General features: G+C 36.6%; 1 protein-coding gene across 1 annotated transcript in view; it reads left to right on the top strand.

Moving 5' to 3' along the window:
- The window catches only part of CFAP99 (cilia and flagella associated protein 99), a gene marked incomplete at both ends in the record, with an annotated part of 54,605 nt that overhangs the window by 2,880 nt on the left and 29,805 nt on the right, over positions 1-21,920 (top strand). The window contains 4 exons of the mRNA XM_084286804.1: positions 7,479-7,623; positions 10,513-10,607; positions 16,956-17,068; positions 19,220-19,394. Of these exons, the coding sequence (XP_084142930.1) occupies positions 7,479-7,623; positions 10,513-10,607; positions 16,956-17,068; positions 19,220-19,394 (528 nt within the window). The remainder of the gene's footprint in view (positions 1-7,478; positions 7,624-10,512; positions 10,608-16,955; positions 17,069-19,219; positions 19,395-21,920) is intronic.

Raw genomic sequence — 21,920 nt, 5'->3', positions numbered from 1 at the left:
AACCTTTTGAATATTATTGTTTCTTAATTCATCATTATAATTTTTCTTTTAAGTATCATTACATTATTCCCATCTGAATACATTCACTCATTGTAGGAAATCTTGTCTCAAGCTTTGAGAGAGGAAGCTATTTGAAGAACATTTGGGTGTACTATTTGCTTCCAGGTATATTCCAGAGTCAGAAGCTGTAGTCTGTACATATGTTGGTGTAAATGAGATAAGTAGTTGACCATTTTAATTTGCAGAGGAATTAGATAAAGCTATCTAGAGTTAAGTTTTAAGTTTTTTGCCTTTACATCATCCATTTACAATCATGGTGGCTGCACATCTGTAGTGGGAACCACGACAACATCTAATCGCAGTGTACTGCTTTGAAAAAGCACCCATCTTTCCCTGTATTTTTGTGATTGAAGCAGATGATGCAGATAGCATATCCAATAACTGTTGGGATGCATTTTTCTTCTTCACTTACTGCACTTTGCAACCACTTGCTATTTCAAGATACAAAAAGGGAATCAGAAAATTAGTACCAAAGGAATAGAAATTGAATTTTAAAGAATAGAGGTGAGCTTTATTTTGACAGTTGCTCAGATCTGTCTGAACCACTGTATATATAAAGATAGAATCTTCTCGTGGTGTGATGGAAACGTGTAAACAGACTGCCCAAGTGTCGTGTAGTTAGTAATGTTTAGTGTAGTTATAACTAGCTCAAGGCTGGGTCTTTCAAGTGGCACACACTCAGAATTACCATGTTAATGGCATCATGGCCTGCATCAGGAACAGCATGGCCAGCAGGACTAGGGAAGGGATTTTCCCCTTGTATGCAGCACTGGTGAGATTGCATCTCAAATATTGTTAAATGGTAAAATGAAGGACTTTCCAAAAATATTGTTTTCAGTTTGGGGCCCCTCACTACAAGGATATTGAGTTGCTCAAGCATGTGCAGAGAAGAGCAACGGAGCTGGTGAAGGGTCTAGAAAACAAGACTTATGAAAAGTGAGGAAATTGGGGTTGTTTGGTCTGCAGAAGAGGAGTCTGAGGGGACACCTCATTGCTCTCTGGAAGGGACCTCTCATTTCAGAAGGCAGATGAAGGTCTTTTCAAATACCTACTGCTCAGCTGAATATTTGGTTTCAGCTCCAACAGAAAGCTAGATTCAGCACAACATTGAGGCCTTCCATTCTTTCTTCGTTTATTGTATAGGCATTTCGGTCACGATTCAGCAAAACACTCAAGCACACGCTTTTATTTTTCTATTTATTATTGCAATTTATGGTGCTTTTAGTTTATATCTGAACATGTTTGAGATAATCCTCATTCTATAGATCAGAAAAGCAGGTTGTTAAGAGAGAAGATAATCTCTACATGGCTACTCAGGAAACAAGACAGAAAACCACATTCCAGTGTCATTTCCTATTTTCCAACTCCTAGCTCGTGCTTCTATGTACAAATGGCACTAGTGAATCTCACTGATTATTAGCCTTCTGTTGTTAGAGAAATACAAATGAAATATGGTAAGCATTTTTATTTCTTGAATAGTGCGAGATAAATCAACACGGTTTCCTCTAATTAGAATGTTATGATCAAAATTACTCTAGAAGCAATTCTGTGTTAATCTCCATATATTTTATTTCTGCAACATGTTAATTTTACATCATGAAAAGAATTTCTGTTCATTGTTCCCAATGAATGATCAGACTTGATTTTCTTCCAGGAAAGAAACTACGTTTTGACTTGTAATTTGGCTATTTACAGTCCTCATGCTTATTGTGTTGTACGTTATAACATTTACAACATAATATTGAACTTGTTTTCACTGGGAATATTTTCAATAGGAACATGGGTTCATTAGTAATATGATGTGTGATTCTTAGTTGCAACAAGCAAACCTTCACCTTCAATCCTGAAGAATCATGGTATGCCCTTCAAAGCTCATAAAAACAAATAGTAAATGCAAATAAATGCGCGTTTCAGTGTTGCGACCTTGTTGGTATTTAACGGAGTTCAGTATGAATTATCCCAAATAGCACATTAACTTAAAATAGTTCTTTAAATCTTAGTTCTTTAAATTATGGGTATTCATATTGAAAACATTAAACATCTCTATTTCTATTGTTCTTCATTTGAATGCCCACACTACTTCTCTTTGTTTATCTTCCTAAATGCTTTTTAATACTCTTCTCATCAGATTGATGCCCTCCAGATAACGTCTTTGTTCTTGTTTACTAAAGCCCCCTTTTTTTAGTGTTTTCAATTAAATCTATTAAAATGATCGACATCGTAGTGATCCTTCATCTGGTGTATTGTACATAAGTAATAACATACATCATCTCATCAGACCATTTATAAAAATGGACTGCATCTATTCATTTTGAAGAAAAAAATAAATTTTGTACAAAACTGAAGCATCCCAGACAGTTTTTCTTTGGAGTGACTATTAAAATCAAGCTTTTGCTATGGATTTTAATGCAGAAGTTATCATGCAACATTTGTGCCTTTCTCTATGTAAATAACTCACTTTATTTTCAGTGGAATGATTTGCTTCAGTTAGAGTTTCAGGATCAGACCAATCATGTTGAGCTTTATAAACTCCATCTACTGAAAAGCTTAATTCTGTATAAGCAGAATTGCCACCCCAAATTCACGGTTTTATTCCTTTTTCCCTCTCATTGATAGCAAGAGGAACCTGCTTTTGAGCTTTCTGTTTTGCAAGAACATGGTGTAATTTGGCACAACTCTTCATAGTTCTCATTTGTGTTGGTTCAGCTGTATGTCTCACACATGCCCACTCAATTGTGAGTAAAATCCCCAAATATCAAATGTCATAGATTTAGTTTTAAATATGAAAATCATCTAATGCAAGATTACTTTGATGTATGTAGTTTAAAAAAAAAATCCTACTAAATTATACGAGTCTAATTTGTACTACTGGTTACTGATATAAATGTAAATTATGATCTTTCTAAGAAAAGGATGGAATCTGATTTTTCCACAATGTCCTGCTCATATGGCTTAATAATAAGTACAAAGGAAAATAACCTTAATTGTACCTCTTCAAGATGGTCGGCATTATCACATGAAGATGAAAATAGAGCCGGTGAATGCAACATAGACTGTAAATAGTAGAAGCAGTGCATTCTCGTGTTTATATCCTAAGATCCCAGGGCTTTTTTCCCTGTTGAAATTAATGGAAGAAAAGAGGTCTGAGTTCTGGTGACTTATCCAAAACCCAGTGAAGTCAGTAGGGATATTCTCTTTCATTTCCATGGCATTTTGATTAGACCCCTGGAGGGGACTAGCACTGATGGCTGAAGTGCTATGAATTAATCAGACTGCATCTGCAAAATGTGTGTAGAAGTCGACAAGTTCAGTACATGCCATTACTCACAGTTCTCTCGGGAGGTGAAAAGTATTTATCTTTTCATCAAATATTAGCTTCTTACCTTAAATGTTTGTTCACCTTAAACTAAATCCTTATCCTGAGCAGTCTCAAGCAGGGTATGGCTGATGTTCATTTCCTTCCTTCCCTCTAGAAACAAGAACTCTTCTGTCTCTCCTTACCCATCCTTCTCTGACCTCCCTTAAACAGATCCCATTGTCACCATGTTTATCATGCACCCCCTGTGGCAAGGCTTGTTTTTTCCAGATGCTCTTCCATTTAATTCATGCTATTGCTTGTACTCACGCATGTTGAAAGTTGCGTGCTTACAAATCCTGTGCTTAAGTTTTCTTACACAGTCTCTTCTGTTCTTGAAGGAACTTGACTGGCTTCCAGCCACAGTGAGGGAGCAGGAAGCAGGGAAAATGCGCCCAGAGAAGCAGACTGAGGGCACCAGGGATCTCCCAAAAAGCAGAGATAATGCCAATCAGCACATATTCAGACTAGGGTAGGTCAATCTCATGCATCTTTTTTTTCAGACAGGATCCTTTCTTTACAGCTTAATCACTTGGGAATCAGGAAAAGCTGAAATTCAATGTCATAAAGAGAATATGGTCAGGTATTTTTATGACATGACATTACGAACACATATAACAATATTTTGCTTACATACAGTGCAGGCATTGCTCAGCACAGTAATATATAGGCTCCCGAACATTAAAAATACCGAACCATCCAGTATTCATCTACTATAAACTTACTTCGCTTTAAACGACAAAACAAAAAAAATAGGCTCTGTAGCATTAGAGATAGAGAGGTTGTTTCTGGAGGCATATTTTTCTAGATTTATTGTCCTTGATATATTTCAATAGCTGGTGCAACAAAAGATGATAGCTGCATATTACTTTCACCTGTAAATTATCTGGCCCTCCTCATGCTGGAAGACACACAGAGGATACTTGCAAACATAACCACCTGTTAGTTGTTTGAGAGAAATGAGGTGAAGTGAAATTCAGAAAGTAGGAATATGGTCTGATGGACAGCACAAAGACTCACAAATTAGCATTTATAATTATTTTTTTTTGATTGCCACCAATGACTTAGGGTGTTATCTGGGGAAAATTTCTTCCCAGCTCGGTCCTGTAGTTCCCACTTTTACAAAATAGTATTACCCAAAAGGAATTTCTTTAAGCACAATTAATATTTGTGACATGTTTTGAGAATCTCATCCGAAAGCTGCTGTAACTTTACAACCTGTCATCATATTGTAGTAACTGTTTCTGGGTCACTTGACCCACTTGTGAAATCCATCCCACTGACATAATGCAACGTAAGAAGGCACAGAGAAAGAATGCACTTATGAATTACTGGTCTCAGTGGACAGCCTAGGAATACTACCAGAATTAATGACCACAACTATTTGATAATTATTTATTTATTTCTTGTACATAGCATTTTCCGTAGCAGGGACTATGAACTTTTTAAAGCATTAGGTCAGTTTTTGGTTTAATAGATTATCAGGCCTACTTAAACAAAAACTGGCTTACCTTTGAGATTTCTTATCCAAGTCCTGATCCTGCCCAGTCTTGTTTAGTTTATTATGAGTGTGGATGAGATCACTTACTCAGATGACACAGAAACAGAACACTTAGTACCTTCTGTAGTTAAAAAAAGATTCAGTGTATGATAATGTGTGATAAGAGGAAAGGACTCTTTGGGGCATGTGGTCCACAGAATTACTGGTCAGTATAAATGTTCTGGGGCACAGCTGTCCCCAGGCTGCACCTCCTGCTACTTGTTGCTTACTTCGAGGCCATGCAGTGGTTATGTACTTTCTTTGCCTCTAGCTGTGACAAGGGTAAGCACAAATTTCTGTGTTTGTTCTACCAACTAGCTTCTGGCTGACTAGTTAAATCAGAACAGCAAAAGTAGAGTAAATGTATATAAGCAATTGCACTTCTCTGTGTAGTCTGAACTGTGCAGGAGGTATGCCCTGGGTAATGGTGTCTTCCCATTGCCATCTGGGTGTCTACTTCTGTTCCTCTCTCAAAAGTACACTTGAAAAGCACGGGTTTGTTGGAGGACTTTGTACACATAGGATACTCAGGAGGTGAATGCAAGGATTCTGATCAAATAAATATCTTAAGAACTATTTATTTTCTAGCCTTTTAGAGAAAGTAATTGTAGGAGGTTTTGAGGGCATATTCCCAGCAAGCTTGTCCAATTTTAACATGAACTTCTCTTTACTATCAGAGCTACTGTTATTTGCAGATTGATCTGCTTGTGAACAAAATCATCTGTTCAAGAGGACCCATCTTTTTAGATTAAAAATGCCACAGTCTTACTTTTGTTTGAACTATTTCTCTCTTTTTGCATTTCAGGTGTTTGTGTTCCCTTTTGCCTTTTGTGGTGAATTCTGATACCTCCTATGAAATTTGGGATATATATTTAAATATTGGTAGGGGATTAGATTTCTGGATTTTCTCTGTCTGCTTTCATTTATGAAAGATCTTCCTTAAATCTAGAAAAGGTATATTTGGAATGGAGGGTATCCCTCACAAGAATTCTCAATGCTTAGCAAGATGGAATTCATGCTTCCAATCAATTTTATATATATATATATATATATATTTTTTTTTTTTTTTTTCCAGATATGTTCAGTCTCTTTGCTCTTCCATTTGTGTTCTTCCTCCATCAAAGCCCTCCTGTATCTCCCATTTTCTTCTACCTTCCTTTGCACTCCTTTCTCTTTACTCCCTTTTTGCCATCTCACTCTTGTTGGCTCCATTTTCCCGATTGCATTCCCCTTTATCTTTCTGCTATCTCAACCACAGCCTATTAGTTCTTCTTTCTCAGGAGCCCTAATGAAGAATGAAGGTGATACCCTGCTTACTTGCACTCGGTCTCTAGATGCCCAACAGACTTTGTAAAACTTCAGTGTCTCTATGTAACGTATAGTTCGGCTATACTGTTTCTTCTTACCCAACATATATGGGTCACAGAATATATCCAAAGTCATACCTGATTACTTCAGTTATAGAAATAAAGCTTTGTATATCATTTTAACTATTACTAGCTTTAAAGACCTAAAACCCACAAAAACTGAGTTTGATTCTCGTTCTGGATGTGTACTATTAGCAATGTTTTCTATTACAGTTCTTCTAGAGAGAGTCAGATATATTAGTGTGATTTCAGTGGCAGTAAAGAAATTACAAAGGATGTGTGTTTGTGTAATTTTGCCTGCATATATGTGTGCCTGTGAGTATGTATACATACGTATTTGTAGACAATTATACAGAGGCAACAGTGATGTGTTTCTAGTGAAAATGTGCATGTAAAAAGGAGTGAAACCTGGCTTTGGAGCAGGACTAGTAAAAAAAAAAAGAGCTGTACTTGCTCTGAAAGACAAGCTAAGTAAATACACTTGGAACTCTTCTATGTCATTTTCTACATGTAAAAACTGGAACTGTAATTTTAAAGTTTTGCCATGTATTTGCCATCTCCAAGCCCTACATAGTGTCATGCATCAGAAGACTCACATACTTTCTTCTAGAAGCCCCTAATAATACTTTTAAACTAAAATTGTATTATATTAGACAAATACAGTGATTATGATGCTAGTGGCGATAGCCTACTGGGCATGGTGCACCTCTGAAATTATGTCATTGCAGGTCAGTTGTTCCTACATCTCAGATCAGTGGGAGAGATCATATACTGAATGTGAACTATCTTTTCAGAAGATGACTTGGCTTTTTTCTTGGCTAACTTCTTTAAGTCAGAGAATCATTTTTGTCTGCCATTTTGTCTGTTGTCATTAACTGTTGAATTTCACATATTAGGGCCCTTTAACTAAATTCACATGTCAGCAGATCAGCTGAAAGTTTAATACTGGGGGAGGTTACATTTTACTGAATAAGGGCCATTAATTTGTTACAACGTCCCATGTCTTGGTAGTGTTAGAAATGTCAGCCCTTCAAAGGCACTGCTCTTAAGTATTTGTGGTTTTCCATTGCCTCAAAATGATTGTACTTCTTTGTGTACACAACTAACATTTTCTTTCCAAAATGCATTAATAATTATTAATTTTGTATCTCTATAGACTCTTAATGTGACTGAAGAAAAATTTGTATTGGACACACTTGCTGGATGCATAGAATATAAATCCTTATTGGATGTAGTAGTCAATGCCTTTTTTGTTCGGGATGGGAAATACTGTCTGATTTCTGAGCGTAATCTCTATGTAGGTAAGTGTCTTTAAAACAGCAAATGTGTTTAACACAGAACTTTACAAAATATTATATTATTAGTGCAGGTTTTGTTATCATTGTGGCTAGTGCAGCATGAAATCCAGGACCTTTTCCAATGGCCTTATGATCTAAAGCCTAAATCCCGAGATTGTTATTTAGTCTGGATTCTCACAGGTGTTAGCTGGATATTTACCTAAGAATGTTCTGCAGAATGTGCCAGAAGATTAAGCTAATTGTAACGTGCAGGTGGAAAATGACATCACTGACTACAAGAAATACCTGGAAAGCTCAACTATCACTTTAAAAAATATTATTCAGAGTTTTCCCTTTATTGCCTTCTAATCTAATATCTCCGCCATTCAGATGTGAAACTGTATAACAAAGCTCTGTTTGCTGAAGAGCACAGCATATCTCACAGAAGGAGATACATTGCTTCCACCCATACATGGACTTCTTCATTAGTGGTCATCACAATAACATTAAATAGACTTCTGTCTTGTCTCTGTGAGATAAGTCAATTATCTCCCTTTCGTTAGTGACTTGGTTAAAATCAGTTACAATATTACTACATCTGATAGTATGAGCTAGTTAATCAGACTAGTTACTATCACCAATGTTATTTCAGGCATTAAGAAATACATCGAAAAGTGATCTTTAAATATTTTTATGCTATGCACTTAATATAACTGAGATTGAGTTATAAAGCCCATAAAGAAATTGGAGTCACAACTGCACTGGCATTGTTTCTCTGAGTCTTACGTGTTCTGAAGTTTTGTAGGTACTTTGTAAAGTCCAGTCAGTGTAATTCAAAGTGGTTGAAAATACTAAAAATTGAATTAATATACATACGTCTACATTTTATGTTCTAAAAGCTATTACATTTTAACTGCAATTCTGGTTGTTAATGCCACAGTCCCAGGAAAAGCATAGAAATCTAAATCAAATAACAAATTAAATGGAACCTAAACTGTCAGAGATGAAATTAATGGTACATTGAGTTGATTCTAAATGATAATGCTTCATTGTCTCCATTTCTACAAAGCCATGTTTTTCAGTGTCTGGGGCACATATATTACAACTTTAAGCTGAGTGTTGCTGTAATTGGATTGTCAGGACTGGTCCACACAAAAGCCTCTATTAATCATGGGCAAAGGGGAGACCGCGGAAGATTTTCCTTTATCAACAAGTTGAGAGTCTAAGGTCATTGGCTTAGATTTTTTTAAGCTGCTTGTGATTCCCTTTACCAAGCTGCATTGACACTTAAATGATCAAAGCTGCTTATAAAGGCTGTTGCTATGTGTGAGCAGATTTGAATTTAATAAAGCTGGTAGGAGATAAATGTGTACTCTACTAAGACTGCTTAAATATGTTGCTATGCTAAAGCACACGACTGAAGTCTAATGATACACTAAGTTGGTTGCAGCATATTGGTCAGGAATTACTGATTTCATCATTACTATTTGGTGGCAGCTAAAGTACTGCACTGCAAGTGAGTCTGATTGATCCAAGTGAATAAGGTCAAATAAGAGCTGATACAGGAACTCGTGAACTTTACAGGTCCATTAAAATCTTAAAGAACTGACTCTTCCCATACCAACCTGCATGCATGCCAGAAGGGGATGCGAAAATCAGATTGGGACTTCCCAGAGAATTCCACAGTTTTAAAGTTTGGTTTTATTATAATTCAGAATTAAAAAAAAAATGACAACATTTAGTGCAAAACGGTCACTTTCAAAAAAAAAAAAAAAAAAAAAAGAAAGAAAAGTAAATGAAATAGTAGAGATATGATATTTTATGTTTGAATTTTTTGTTTTATGTAATAAACTGATTTTGTAACACAGTAAGAACTATCCTCTCTAACAATATTAAAAACAGATTATGTCAAAAAATCCAATATCAAAACTTTTTTTAATGTCATCTCTTTACATTTTTTGTCAGAATAAGCTTGCTTACACTGAAAATTTTGGTTATGTCAAAAGAAAGCTATTTTCAGCAATGTAATTCTTTTAGAAACTTTTCAGTTGTGTCTGTCAGGAGCCATTTGACTCCTGTTTTTCCTGCCTTATTGCCAGATTAACACTGAATTTCACTGATGGAGTATGCAGATGCTTGGTGTATAAGATGGTGCTACTACCGGAAGAAATGGGCTGCCTGTGTCTTCATCATGGGCCACTCATTCTCACCCCCAAGAGTGAGAACGAGTGTTTAGCAGCCATCCAGTGAACTGATCAAGAAACTGCTTCAGGTTAAAATTCACAGCCTGAGTTAACTTGGCTGTGTGGGGGACTGTACTTGCCCAAGAGAAGAAACACCAGGAACTAAAAGGGGGAATAGGAACAAGCATTCAGGGGTTGAAAAAGCTGCTTGTTTTAGTGGTGTTGGCAGAATGAAATGACTGCAAAATCACAGCAGGATTTTAGAGGATTCCAAATTCTGCTCTGGTAGATCTCCCAGTTTTGCAAACAGATATTCGCAGGCATCCGGAGGACCTCTGAGCATGACTTTGGAAACTACACTTGTTTTACAATTTTTGTGTAAGTGGACATTCAGCTGTGGACACTCAGCTGTTACAATTTCTGCATAAAATTCTGCATGCATTCTACATAAAATGGTAGACTTTCACTTGCTTAGATCTAACTCAAGAAACACATAACTTATTTATATGAACCACAGCACAGTCAAAATGCTAGTAATGAACACAGGGTTAATATTATAAAATCCTATTACAATTTCTCATTGTCAAGCACTATATTGCCCAGGTAGATAAGCAATACTGAAGACTATTTAAAATTAAAGTAACAGTCTAAATCCCAGAACATGTTGAGTATAGGGTATATATTTACTAGATTTTTCTGCTGCATTTTAAATATATTTATCTTTTGATAGTTATTTGCTATTTGGCAACTTTTCAACTAGAAGAGCTTGGTCTTCAGCACTTCAGCAGAATTGTGAAGTCTCAGGACACCGCAAAAATGCATAAGGTAATGATATTACGATTTTTTTCAACAATTAGTGTTTTCTTCATTGTGTTTTATTAATCAGATGAATTCTCAACTTTTAAGATCATCTAAATTCAGAAATTAGTGTTACTTTCAGTTTAAATTCAGAAATAAAATGGGAAATTATTATTTTCTTATCATAAAAATCTTGAGTTTCTGTACTTATGCAATGACTATCTCATATTCAGTCAAAGATCAAGTTAAAATGTATTTTTTATCATCTGAGAAAGTAGAATAAACACAGGATCTACAGTTCATGTGGTTTATAGTTGTCCCCCTAACTTACATACTCACTCTTGGCTCTGCTTGCATTTGTTCTTTGACTTCAGGCAATAGAAGTTTTTGCTGTACACAATGAATCTGTTGAAACTTGTGGTTCTTGCCAATTTGTGTTCTTTTTTTTCCCTAAATAACCCACTGCCACTTTGCTTATCAAGCCTTTTTCCCTTCCATTGCTTTTTTTCCTTTCCAAAAAAGCACAGTTGCTTGTTTGGAGCTATACATGTACCAGTTACCTCATTGCAACATATATACAATTCCATTGCTGCCAAATAGAAATCATGACAACAAAGTTCTGCCTGCCTTTTCCTCTCCGGGGTCATCGGTTTGGATTTCTCTCCTCTACTTGTTTGCTAAATTTCATGAAACTTGTGGAAATGTAAATATATTTTGCTTCTCTTTCAAAATGGTTGAAAGTGCTGATTATCTTAAAAGCTATGTTTTAAAGTCAGCGAGAGGGATAAACTGACTGACAATGCTTTCCCATAAGCCTTGTTTTCTTGGGAAAATAGGCTAAAAATTAAATTACTGGTGACATACATATGTAAGCTTTGATCATCTGGATGTTTCAAAGCATGTCCAAACACAAAGGTTGAACAGCAAGTGTATAGGCTTCTATATAAATGTGAGATTCAAGGGATAGGCAAATTCTAGTCATTAATATTCAAAAGGCTACGGTTTATCCTTATTCTGATTACACAGAATGTTCATGTGGATGCCTGTGTCTTTTTCGTAAGTACAGTTGTTTTGTAATGCGCAGGGAGAAAGAAGGTTCGGGTGTCTGCATAATGCTTTTAGAACACTCAACCCTTTGGTCACTTTGTTTTGATGGGCTTACTATGGACTGTTTTTTATTAATCCCATTGAGAGGAAATATATATATATATTTCATTAACTGCTGGAAAAAACAGAGAAGTGGCTAGAAGAATTATCATAATCTGATAGACAGACAAATCACTCTCTGTCTAAATGCTCTCCAGCCCCTTCTTTGGTAAACATCTTAGAAACGAGCCACTGGATTGGATGCATCTTGAGCTCATTCAGCCAGCAACACAGTCTTCCCACTACATGACATCTCCTGTCAATTCCATTCACCTAGCTTTATGTGGCTTACGTGTCAGTACCCTGACGTTTTACTTGAGACAATTTCTATCTCCTTGTCTGGAATATTTTTTCTCTGATAGGGAAGTGCTGCATGTGTGATGATCTGCACCTGCTACTTTTTTTTCCCGGTAGATGTAATTTTGCTTACTTAAGTATCTTACCAGATCCTCATCACCACAGCATCTAGGTTTTCTTCTCTTGCATTAGAAGAGGTCCTTTGTCTACCAAGTAATGCTAGATTATATTAATGCACCTGCAGCAGAGGATTTAGAAGCAGCATTTGGTCCCCCAGCAACAGTGACAAAAACAGCAGAAGGCAGATTTGCAGCCTTAGCAACAGCCTGAAGTTGTCAGAAATTTGGGATTCTTCTTCGGGATGCTGACCTGTAGATACTGCCTGATGACTTTTGTGGCTGAGTTCAGTTGAGGCACAAAATAATTATTCATGTATATTTACTTAGAAAAGATTTACTTCGATTAGCAGAGAAATGTTTCTGCACATCACAGGCTGCCTGGAATTTTCTTAATTGTGCAGATAAATCTTAATGCAAATTAGTAGTCTTCATGAAATTAACAGCACTGTTCTTATGAATGAGATGTACTTGTGTGAGTAAACCTTCTTTTACAGGAGTGCATGACGGAATCCATTTGAATCAAAGTCAGTGTTCCCCTATGATTGGTGTATGTTCAAATATTTTCATTGGGGCCTTCAATATCAAGGCAGAATAATAATGGCACCTCATTCATACATGTTCATCTGCTTGAACAGAAAATTATAAGCTTATTCTGTAATGTTAAGAATACATGCAACAATTCTTTGTGATTTTATACTGACAGAATCATTGGATAAAACCCAATTTTGTAACCTTAGCAGGATTGTTCTTGTAAGAACTTAGCTGTGCACTGCTAGCTCAAGCCTATTTTCACGTTCTATTATTCATACATTTTGTTCTTTTATTTCTGTGATAAAATTTAAGGGTTTGTATGTTAGAGAAAAGATGCTTGAAATAAAAAGTTGAAGTAAATGGGTTTATAATTTCAAACTTGCCTTGTAAAAAAAAATGCAAATAAGTAACATATTCCCTCTAGCACTCAAGAAGATATTTCATTCTATTTCACATTCTGATTTATACCAACAGCAGTGAAGTCCTTTATAAAGAATTTCTGAGATCTGCAAATGAAATTACTATATAAGAACCGGGTATTGTTATTGCTGTTATGATGAGGTAGGAATAGTAGGACAAGATCAGCCTCCTGGAGGATAAAATGGCAAAATAAATCCTAGCTGGGTCAAACAGTGGCAGAAGTATCTGGGGCCAGGCTAGGACACTTTTCTCCAGAGCTTCAAATCAGGATCCTCAAAATGGAATTTCTGATTACTATTTCTTGGCAGGAAAGCCTTCTAAAGAGTTTCTTGCCTTCCTTTTCATTTCTGTGTTCCAGTTAAAATCTTACAGGTAATTCAACTTCAAGTGAAGAATAGTAGTGAAAGAATCAACAGATGAAGAGAAGAGTGAACAGGAACCTCTTTGATTGCCTTTGCTACTACAGCAAATATCTGTGGTTGCGTACAACCAAAATAAACTAATTTACAGGTAGTGGCTGATCTGTGCCTCAATCTACTGTTTCTTACAGTTGATTCTTTAACTCAAGAATCAAAAGCTTATGCTGTGAATATAAAGATGACTTCATGGATGTAGGGATAATCCCAGATGAGGAAACTTCCCATTGTTTCATTTCATTTTTAGAAATAATCTCACTGTATAAAAACATATTAAGAGACTATTAGCAGGGCATGTTCAAATTCTCATAAGCAAGGCATTAATTTAGCCCACCTGTACAAATGCATTACAAAGCAGTCAAGTTTTACACCCTTGTTCAATCTTACCACAGCCAGAGGAAGGTAAAGTAGTAAAAATGGATACAATTTCTGCTGTAATTACACTGCTTTCAGAGGAGAAATTAAGCTGGTTTGTCATGCTCTGTGAGTAGTGAAATTCTTGGGCTTGGAACATTCAAGACAGAGGACCAGTAAGCAGGACAGTGCTGTTACCAAAGTGACTGTCCAATGGCTTCTCTAAGAAGAGATATACTGGTAACATCTGAACAGGAATCTGAGAACTTCAAGTTGTATTTTGCTGCTATAAAAGCAAAGACTGATGATATTGGGGTTGCCACCTGGTCATGTGTGGCCAAAGAGAAAACTGAAATACAAGGTATTTTTTCCTAGTAATTCAGTTCACAAAGCACAGAAGTTTCTCCTGTTAAGAAACAAAATGTTCTATGGTTTCATGGGCCTGGTTCTGCCCAGATTTGCCATCTGTGATATGATTTGTCAAAGCCAAGATTGTGGACTTGGGTCCAGGCAGCCCAGGGTCAGAACCAATGCCTGGTAATCCCTTCATTACCACTGGCAGTCCCTGCATTGCCTGGGTAACCACTGCAGGGCTGCATTCCAAGTCTTCTCCCACATGATGCATTTTGAGCATACCCATATTATAGCATTTCTCTGGGGACTGTGACTAAAACACAGAATATTGTAATATACATCCCAATAACTATCTGATTATGCTCTGTAGCTCATAGGAATACGTCATAGCATCCATCCATCACAGAATTATCCATTTGTCCTAATTCAGTGTGAAATGTTAATAAGGAGAACATAACTGGAGTTGCAGTGAGAGGCCTCAAGGGATCATAGCCAGCTGTTTCATACAACAGCCAGAAATCACTGACTGTATGCTTTTATTAGTTTCATCTGCCTTGAAGAGGTAGTTGCAAGTACTTTGTAAAGGATTATTAAAGCAAATATTTAGAAGACCTAGACAGAAAAGATCAGTCATGGAGAGCTCAAATAACAATAATTCAGAGGCTTAGTTTCATGTGGCAATGTAATAGACAATTGATTGAAGGCTCTGAGGATGGAGTAGGCAGTATTAGAGGAATACTGAGGACACAGCGAAGGAGGAGGAGTTCAACTTAACAAAAAACAATGAAAGAAAACTGGAGGATCTACAAAACACCACCCGCAGCATTTCCATATCAGCTTCTTCTACGGATTATCTGAATTCCCCAAAATTGTAAACAGCTTCTACCCTCAGTCTGCCTCTTTTTAAGTATGCTCATGTTCAGTCCACCGTTGTATACACACTTGCTTACATATATGGGGTTTAAAAACACATTTTTGATAAACTTTGGGTATAGTTGGGGCCTTCTATAAGTTAAGAAGAGTACTTTGGCAACAGACATGATTATCTGGGTCTATAATCAAATCTACACCTGGGATGCCTGGATGTAAAATTTGTTGCGATAACTGCTAGAAGTAGTGTATATGCAGTGCGTTGGTTCTCTTAGAGACTGTGAACTTTTCGCATTTTATTTATACATTGCATAAGCAAAAATGATTATGTTATGTGGAAAATGAAATCCAAGATGCATGTATTATAGAGAAAGGTCCTCCAAAAGAAGAAAGAATGAGTTTCTTCAGTGGACAGTGTGTTGATACAACAGCAGCTGCAGTTTTGGGGAAGAACAGTAATTTCTAGACATGAATGGGAGTCCAAGGTGGTAATATTCACTTAGTCATTCAGTTGTTGATCAGTCATTTAACTCTACCAAAAGTGCAACAGATGAAAATAAGACTAAATTTGCAGGCTAATTCCTTGGAAATGGTCACAACAAGACTATAGATTTCAAGTAGCAGGATTTCTATGCCTGTTGAACATCCACAGCAAGCACCTAGAGTCGAGTCTATATTGTTTATAACTGATTTATTCACGGGGCTGTGAGCCATCTTGAGCCTGGCACCACGTGAATTAAGAAGCAGCCTGCTAGTCCTCCGGAACAAAAAGCTCTATATGAAGACCTATATAGCTCTGTAGAAATCAACCCAAACAAGAAAGGATTGGTGCCAAGTCTGAAATAATAAGTCCTGCAATCTCCATTGGAAACTGTTCAAGTGACTGCACGCAGATTTCCAGTATGTCTATATTCCCATAATGTCTATATTATTCAGGGGGTTTCTCTATTATTGGGGTTATTTCAGTGTGATACTTGGATCCCTTCCGCCTTGGGATATTTGATGATTCTATGGTTGCCGGTACTTCCATTTCCAAGAATTGTAATGAAAAAGTTCAGGTTCAAGTTTGGAATTTATATTGCTGTCAGTGATACATGCTGAATCCGAGTGCCATTTTTCAAGAGTGTTTCAAAAGGCTATTTGAACAGTTCGAGTCTTAAACAAAGGCTCTTGACCTTCTGGTGAACTCCAGTGGAAAACAAAAGTTCAAATGTTAATTGCCACTTCTCCAGCATGTAGAGCTCTACAATGTATGTGTGCCAAATTTCAGCTTTCTACTTTAATGGGAATATGCCAATTAATTATATTTCAATAGAAAAAGAAACCATATTGTATAGCAGTTTGTAGTTCTCACCACTTTCCCCTGCAAAGTTCCCAGGGAGTTGAAAGGATCTTAAGCAATTCAGGTGCAGTGCCAGGCCTGAGATATCTGTGGGCACCGTGGATCATCCAGCTACAGATGATCAGGAGTTGGCTGCGGGAATATTAGACTTCAAAACTGTATAATTAGACAAAAATCAGTGCATTGCACTAGCAATTATTTTTGAATAAAAACTTCTTGTTTCACAATGTTTGAAGCAACTTAAAGATGCATCAAAGCATCCCCATGTTGTAGCCACTAGATTTTTTAGACCATTAAAATATTTTAGTATCTATTAATGTTTCACAAAATAGGGCTGAAAGACCTGAGGCTGTCCTAGCAGAACTATTGAAAACATACAAATATCAAGCACATGGTTGTAATTACAGGGTAAAATGAAAGCAAGGTCTTTGAAAGTATTTGTAACAAACACGTGGTTTTTGTAGTTTTACATGTATGTACATTGTACCTTTAGTATTCATATTTAAAACATATCCCTTATTACTAGTTTCTTAGATTCTTCTTCAATGCCTTGTATTTGAACACATGGATAAAAGATGAATGGAGTCGGTTCTACGATTCGCTGTATGTAAAGGAGAACTGGATTGATCCACTGCTAAGGTAAGCAGTCAGTACTTAAGTAGCCTGTGGTCACCTCAAAGTTTAAATGCAACACACTGGGGAAAGCTTCTGCTGAAAATTTTATTTGCTGTTAAAGTATTTCTCCCATTTAAGTCACTGAGAACCCTTCTGGTCTTCATGAGACTATAGTGATCCCTTTTACTTACCCAGAGGCAAGGTTCTCTCATGGAGAAGTCCTTTCACAGCTGTTGTACATTTATTTCTCAGTGCTCCTGCATAGATCAATCATCATGCTAGCAGGTTTAAATTCTCTTAGAGAGTTCGATTCCAGCCAGTCACTTCAACATCTGCGTGACATTAAGCACATGGAAAAAAAAAAAAAAAAAAAAAAAAAGATGTTTGATTTTCATAAGCGTGGCTTTATGCTCAGATTTGTTTATGCAAATGGTCATAAAATCCCTTCTGAGCAATAAGGGATAAGCATGTAAACATGTCTTTTAAAATTATTATTTATTTACACAATTGCAGCATCACTTAATGGTTTAAGTGCTCCAAGGTGCCAGGTGTGTTAGGTGGTGATACAGTAGCCTGAGTATCCTTGCCAAACTGGAACATTTTCACATGGAGAAACAGTAGCTGAATATCAAGTTACTCAGCAGCCTGTTTTCTTTTTTTGCCCAAGACTGAGAAACTAAAGCTAGCATGGGCACACCTAGGTGGCTGCAATCACACCTCCTCCTCACTGCAGTATAGATTACCAGAGATGATGGCAAACACTGTTAGACAGAACTGTTACAAACAATGTCAGCTGAAAAAGAATTTGCATCTACTTCTGTCATGTCAGCAGACACAATTAGCCCTTTAGATTCTCTTTAGATTATATGAAATTAGCAAATGTAGTACTATACCTTTGGCTTGAAATACAATTCCACTGAGTCCTACAGGAATTACGGGGATGTATTTTAAGTCAGAATTTGTCTCAATATATTCCAGTGTAGTAATTCTAATTATAAAGTATGCTTACGGCTCGAATATAAAGATACAGAGAGAGATTCAGAATAGCAATATAATCTGTAGCTTGTGTTTCATTAATAGTAGGCTTGTGAGAACTGTCCTTCACACTCAATTGCATTCAGTGTAACAAGCACAAGTGTTTTGCCTAGAAGTACACGTAAGCTGTGCAGGAATGCTGAAGACCAGATTTGATCACTGGATTTGAAACTTCCTCCAAGGGGCTGAGGATGCACTGATCAGTTTAATCACTCGAGTAGCTTCAATTCTTTTAAATATGTCCTTGTATTCCTCTTTCTAACATCAGCGAGGTTAATATAAAAAGTTCATTTTATTTTAATGGAGCTGCATTATTTTGGAAGTTACTTGTAAGCCTCATCCCACAGTGACATTGCTAGCTAAGCTAACTGTCATGTAAAGAAGTCAGTGCAAATTTGCATCATCAGCTGATTTTTAAATTCTGGGAAATCTCTATTGCATGTGTAGTACTTAAGGGTGGAATAAATATGGAGGAGCAATAACAGGCATGAAGCTGTCACCAAAATCAGCCCTGATAACTTGTCTGTGTGTTACCTTGAATTCTGTACCTTCCTGTCACTCCTGGGAAGAACTTTGAAACTTCACACATGCAAAAATCCAAACACAGAGAACTCAAAAACATCTGGCCTACAGTCACCAACTAGTTTTGAGGGTTCATTTGCTGATTCCACCAAACTCCACACATCTTTCTATTTATTTTTTTATTAGAACTGCCTGGGCTGTGAGGTTGATCTGTGTGTCTGACAGATTATGACAATGGCAATATTTAGGCCACTGTCTGGTCATAGTCTCTTCATCTGCATGTACTCTGCTTCTGACAGCTGATTTTCTGATTCATAGTCTGGTCCTGCTGCAAAACAGACTGCTTATTATTAACTTTATTAACTAATATTATTATTAACTGCTTATTCAGTAAAAACTGTGGCTATTTCACCACTGGCCTAGCATCTATCAAGAGGTGAAATAACACAGTCCAACTAAATCATACAAATTCGCGGGTTAATTTTGTTAAAAAGAAAATAACAGAATAGCTGAAAGTGTTACAGAATTTGCACCTGTGCCAACCTCAGATACTATACTGTAAGTGTGTACAAAAGAAGAAAAATGAAATAACATTGAATAATCTATTTTTATTTGAAGATGGCAGCCAAAAGTACAGCAACTGATTGAACAGCTCACGGATAAATTAAATAATCGTACTACCCCTGTCAAGACTTCAACGGTCACTCAGCCAAAGGAATTTAATTTGACTGTACCCAAACCACGTGCCATTCCTATACCTCTGCCAATACCAGTGCTGGAAAAAGGTCCACCTGTGAGTTTTTTTAATGCTCTATGAGGTACTCTGCTCTATGTAATCTTGTGCACAAAATCATGGTAAGGGAGTTAATTGTCTCTTTCAAAATAATTGTAGAAAATCTACAATCTTTGACAAATCAACAAGGATTTATTTGTTATTGAAGGTCAGATTTCTAAAAAATAACTAATTCGTTTCATTTCAGTGAAACTTGTGTAAGCAAATTATAGGCGAAACAAAGGAAAGGGAAAAGGTTGTTTCCTGTAGTTGGTTTGCATCTCTTGGATGTAGAACTCTACAGTGGATACAAACTGGTGAAAGCATGATACAGAGGTTTCTGATAGTCCTTGGATTTTGTAAAATGTTTGCTTTGGATAATGCACTGAAGCAGGTAAGAAAAGAATATTCAACCGAACAATTTTATAAACTAGATGGATTATTTTTTGGTAGATGAACTCTCATTAAATAAGTAACAAGGCAAGTTCATTGGACATGAGAGGAACTCTAGATTTTTATTCCTTGCTATTTGTATTCATGTTGAATCTCGTAAATTAATATTTTTTACCATTTTAATTTATTGCTTACATACAAATGAGAGTTGACTTTATCTTCGAAATGCCACGCTTTCATTTTACTAACCATCCAAGATACTGACTCAGTTGCACTGGTACAAATCAGAGACACACAATTAGTTTATAGTTAGCTCGCTTGGGAAAGGCAAACAGGATTTGGGATCAAGTTGCTATGACTAACTTAATGAAGACTCCAAAATCATCTATATTTAAATGCAGTGGGAAGTGAGCTTGGAAGCCATAGTTTGGAGCATTATATGCCATCTTGTATTAGCACTTGAGGTTTCAAATAATACATGTGTTGAATGCTCTTAGATACCATTTACATCTTAGGATGGCGGCGCAATTTAATGGCAGTGTGTTATACAGTTAATGGGATTTTACATTGAAACAGCTTAATACCAGGCTCTGAAAAACTGCATTTAATAACTACTTAATCAGTATAGGAATGAGTCATATTGCTGTCATTTTAGTGACTTTATAATGTGCAGCCCCTCTCAGAATAAATTTGCTTTAACGCAGATGCATTTACTGAAGTTCATTTGTGTTGTTAGGGTTATACTAAATTTGGTTTACATTTTGGCCAAGTCTGCAAATTTAAAAGCTCGTGTGAATCTAAAACCATTAGCGTAGCAGTGACATATGTTGTGCTCATTTCTGCATGTGTCTCAGCAAATTAAGCTTCGCTTTAATTTGCCATATTGTTGCCAGCATCCCTGTTTTAGATCCTGTACTTTCAGCAAAGAAAAGTCAGCCCAGTTGTCAACAAAGATGCAGGAAAGTGAGCGCAGGCTTTAGTTTTGGCTACTCTGTGGCAGAGAGTTGTATCTATTTGAGAGGAATGCACAGAAAAAAACCTCTTCCAGATTATATCCCATAATCTGCTGTTCCTGTCTGTTTTCTCACAAAGTTGTTAGTTCTCTGATATATCCATTTTTTCTCATGGTTCTCATTCATCTGTCAAAGAGTTTGCCCTGTGGCATGTTAGCTGGGAATACTGCAGTTACACTAACTACAGGCAGAGTCACTTTGAAACAACTGCATGAATTCACATGGAGGCGTCTGGATTTAAGCAACAACTACTGGGAAGTCATTGCGTCCCTATGGTGAAATGATTTAATTTTGATTAATAAGATTATTATTTTAGGCATTTCTTCCTGATACATTGCATTATGTAGCATAATTAAAATAAAACACGAAGTAGGATGGGATGTATCATGTACATGAATTTAGGGATAGTACTGCTGTCTTGGATACTGAAAACACACTTCAGAAACTGGAACGGGCCTCGCAGGGCAGTGATCGTAGCACAGAGCTGCTGGAGTTCGAGAAGTATTTGGACAATGCTCTCAGACATAGGGTCTGATTTATAGGTTGTCCTGTGTGGAGCCAGGAGCTGGACTCCATGATACTTGTGGGTCCCTTCCAACTTGGAATATTCTGTGATTCTGTGATTCTAGGTGGGTTATTGTGGAAGACAGGGTAGTTGTCTTACTCAGTAATTGAGATGGGACTCTCCGCTGGCATTGGGATGTTTCACTGGGGTGACATAGGCCTGAAAGGTTAGGATTCATCCTCATAACTCATCCTCAGTCATCGTCATAAACATTCATCAAAAACTGATGAAAAGGAGAGATTTTCCTTATTATTTCAGCTGAGCTTCACGAGTGGACTTGCTTGATTATTTAAAATAATTAAAAGGTTAATATAGATAATTTTGTTTACAGATCTATAGATCAAACAACATAGTTACCTTTCTGATCTTGTTTTGTATAAAAACAAGCTCTTAAAACAACAAGCACTGCATTAGTCTGTCCTTGTCTATCTTATAACAGTAATTAAAAAAAAAATACAATTCTGATCACTACCAAAGTTCAAAGTACTTATTCATCATTTTGCATATTTCCCTCTCACACCTTTTCCTGAAATTTATTTTCTCTTGCCATTGTTAAATTGCCTCATCTCAACCAAT

This window comes from Netta rufina, assembly GCF_964035555.1.
Source record: "Netta rufina genome assembly, chromosome: 4".
Taxonomy (NCBI): Eukaryota; Metazoa; Chordata; class Aves; order Anseriformes; family Anatidae; genus Netta; species Netta rufina.
Note: the sequence above shows the minus strand (reverse complement) of the source record. Positions and strands in the feature narration are given on the sequence as shown.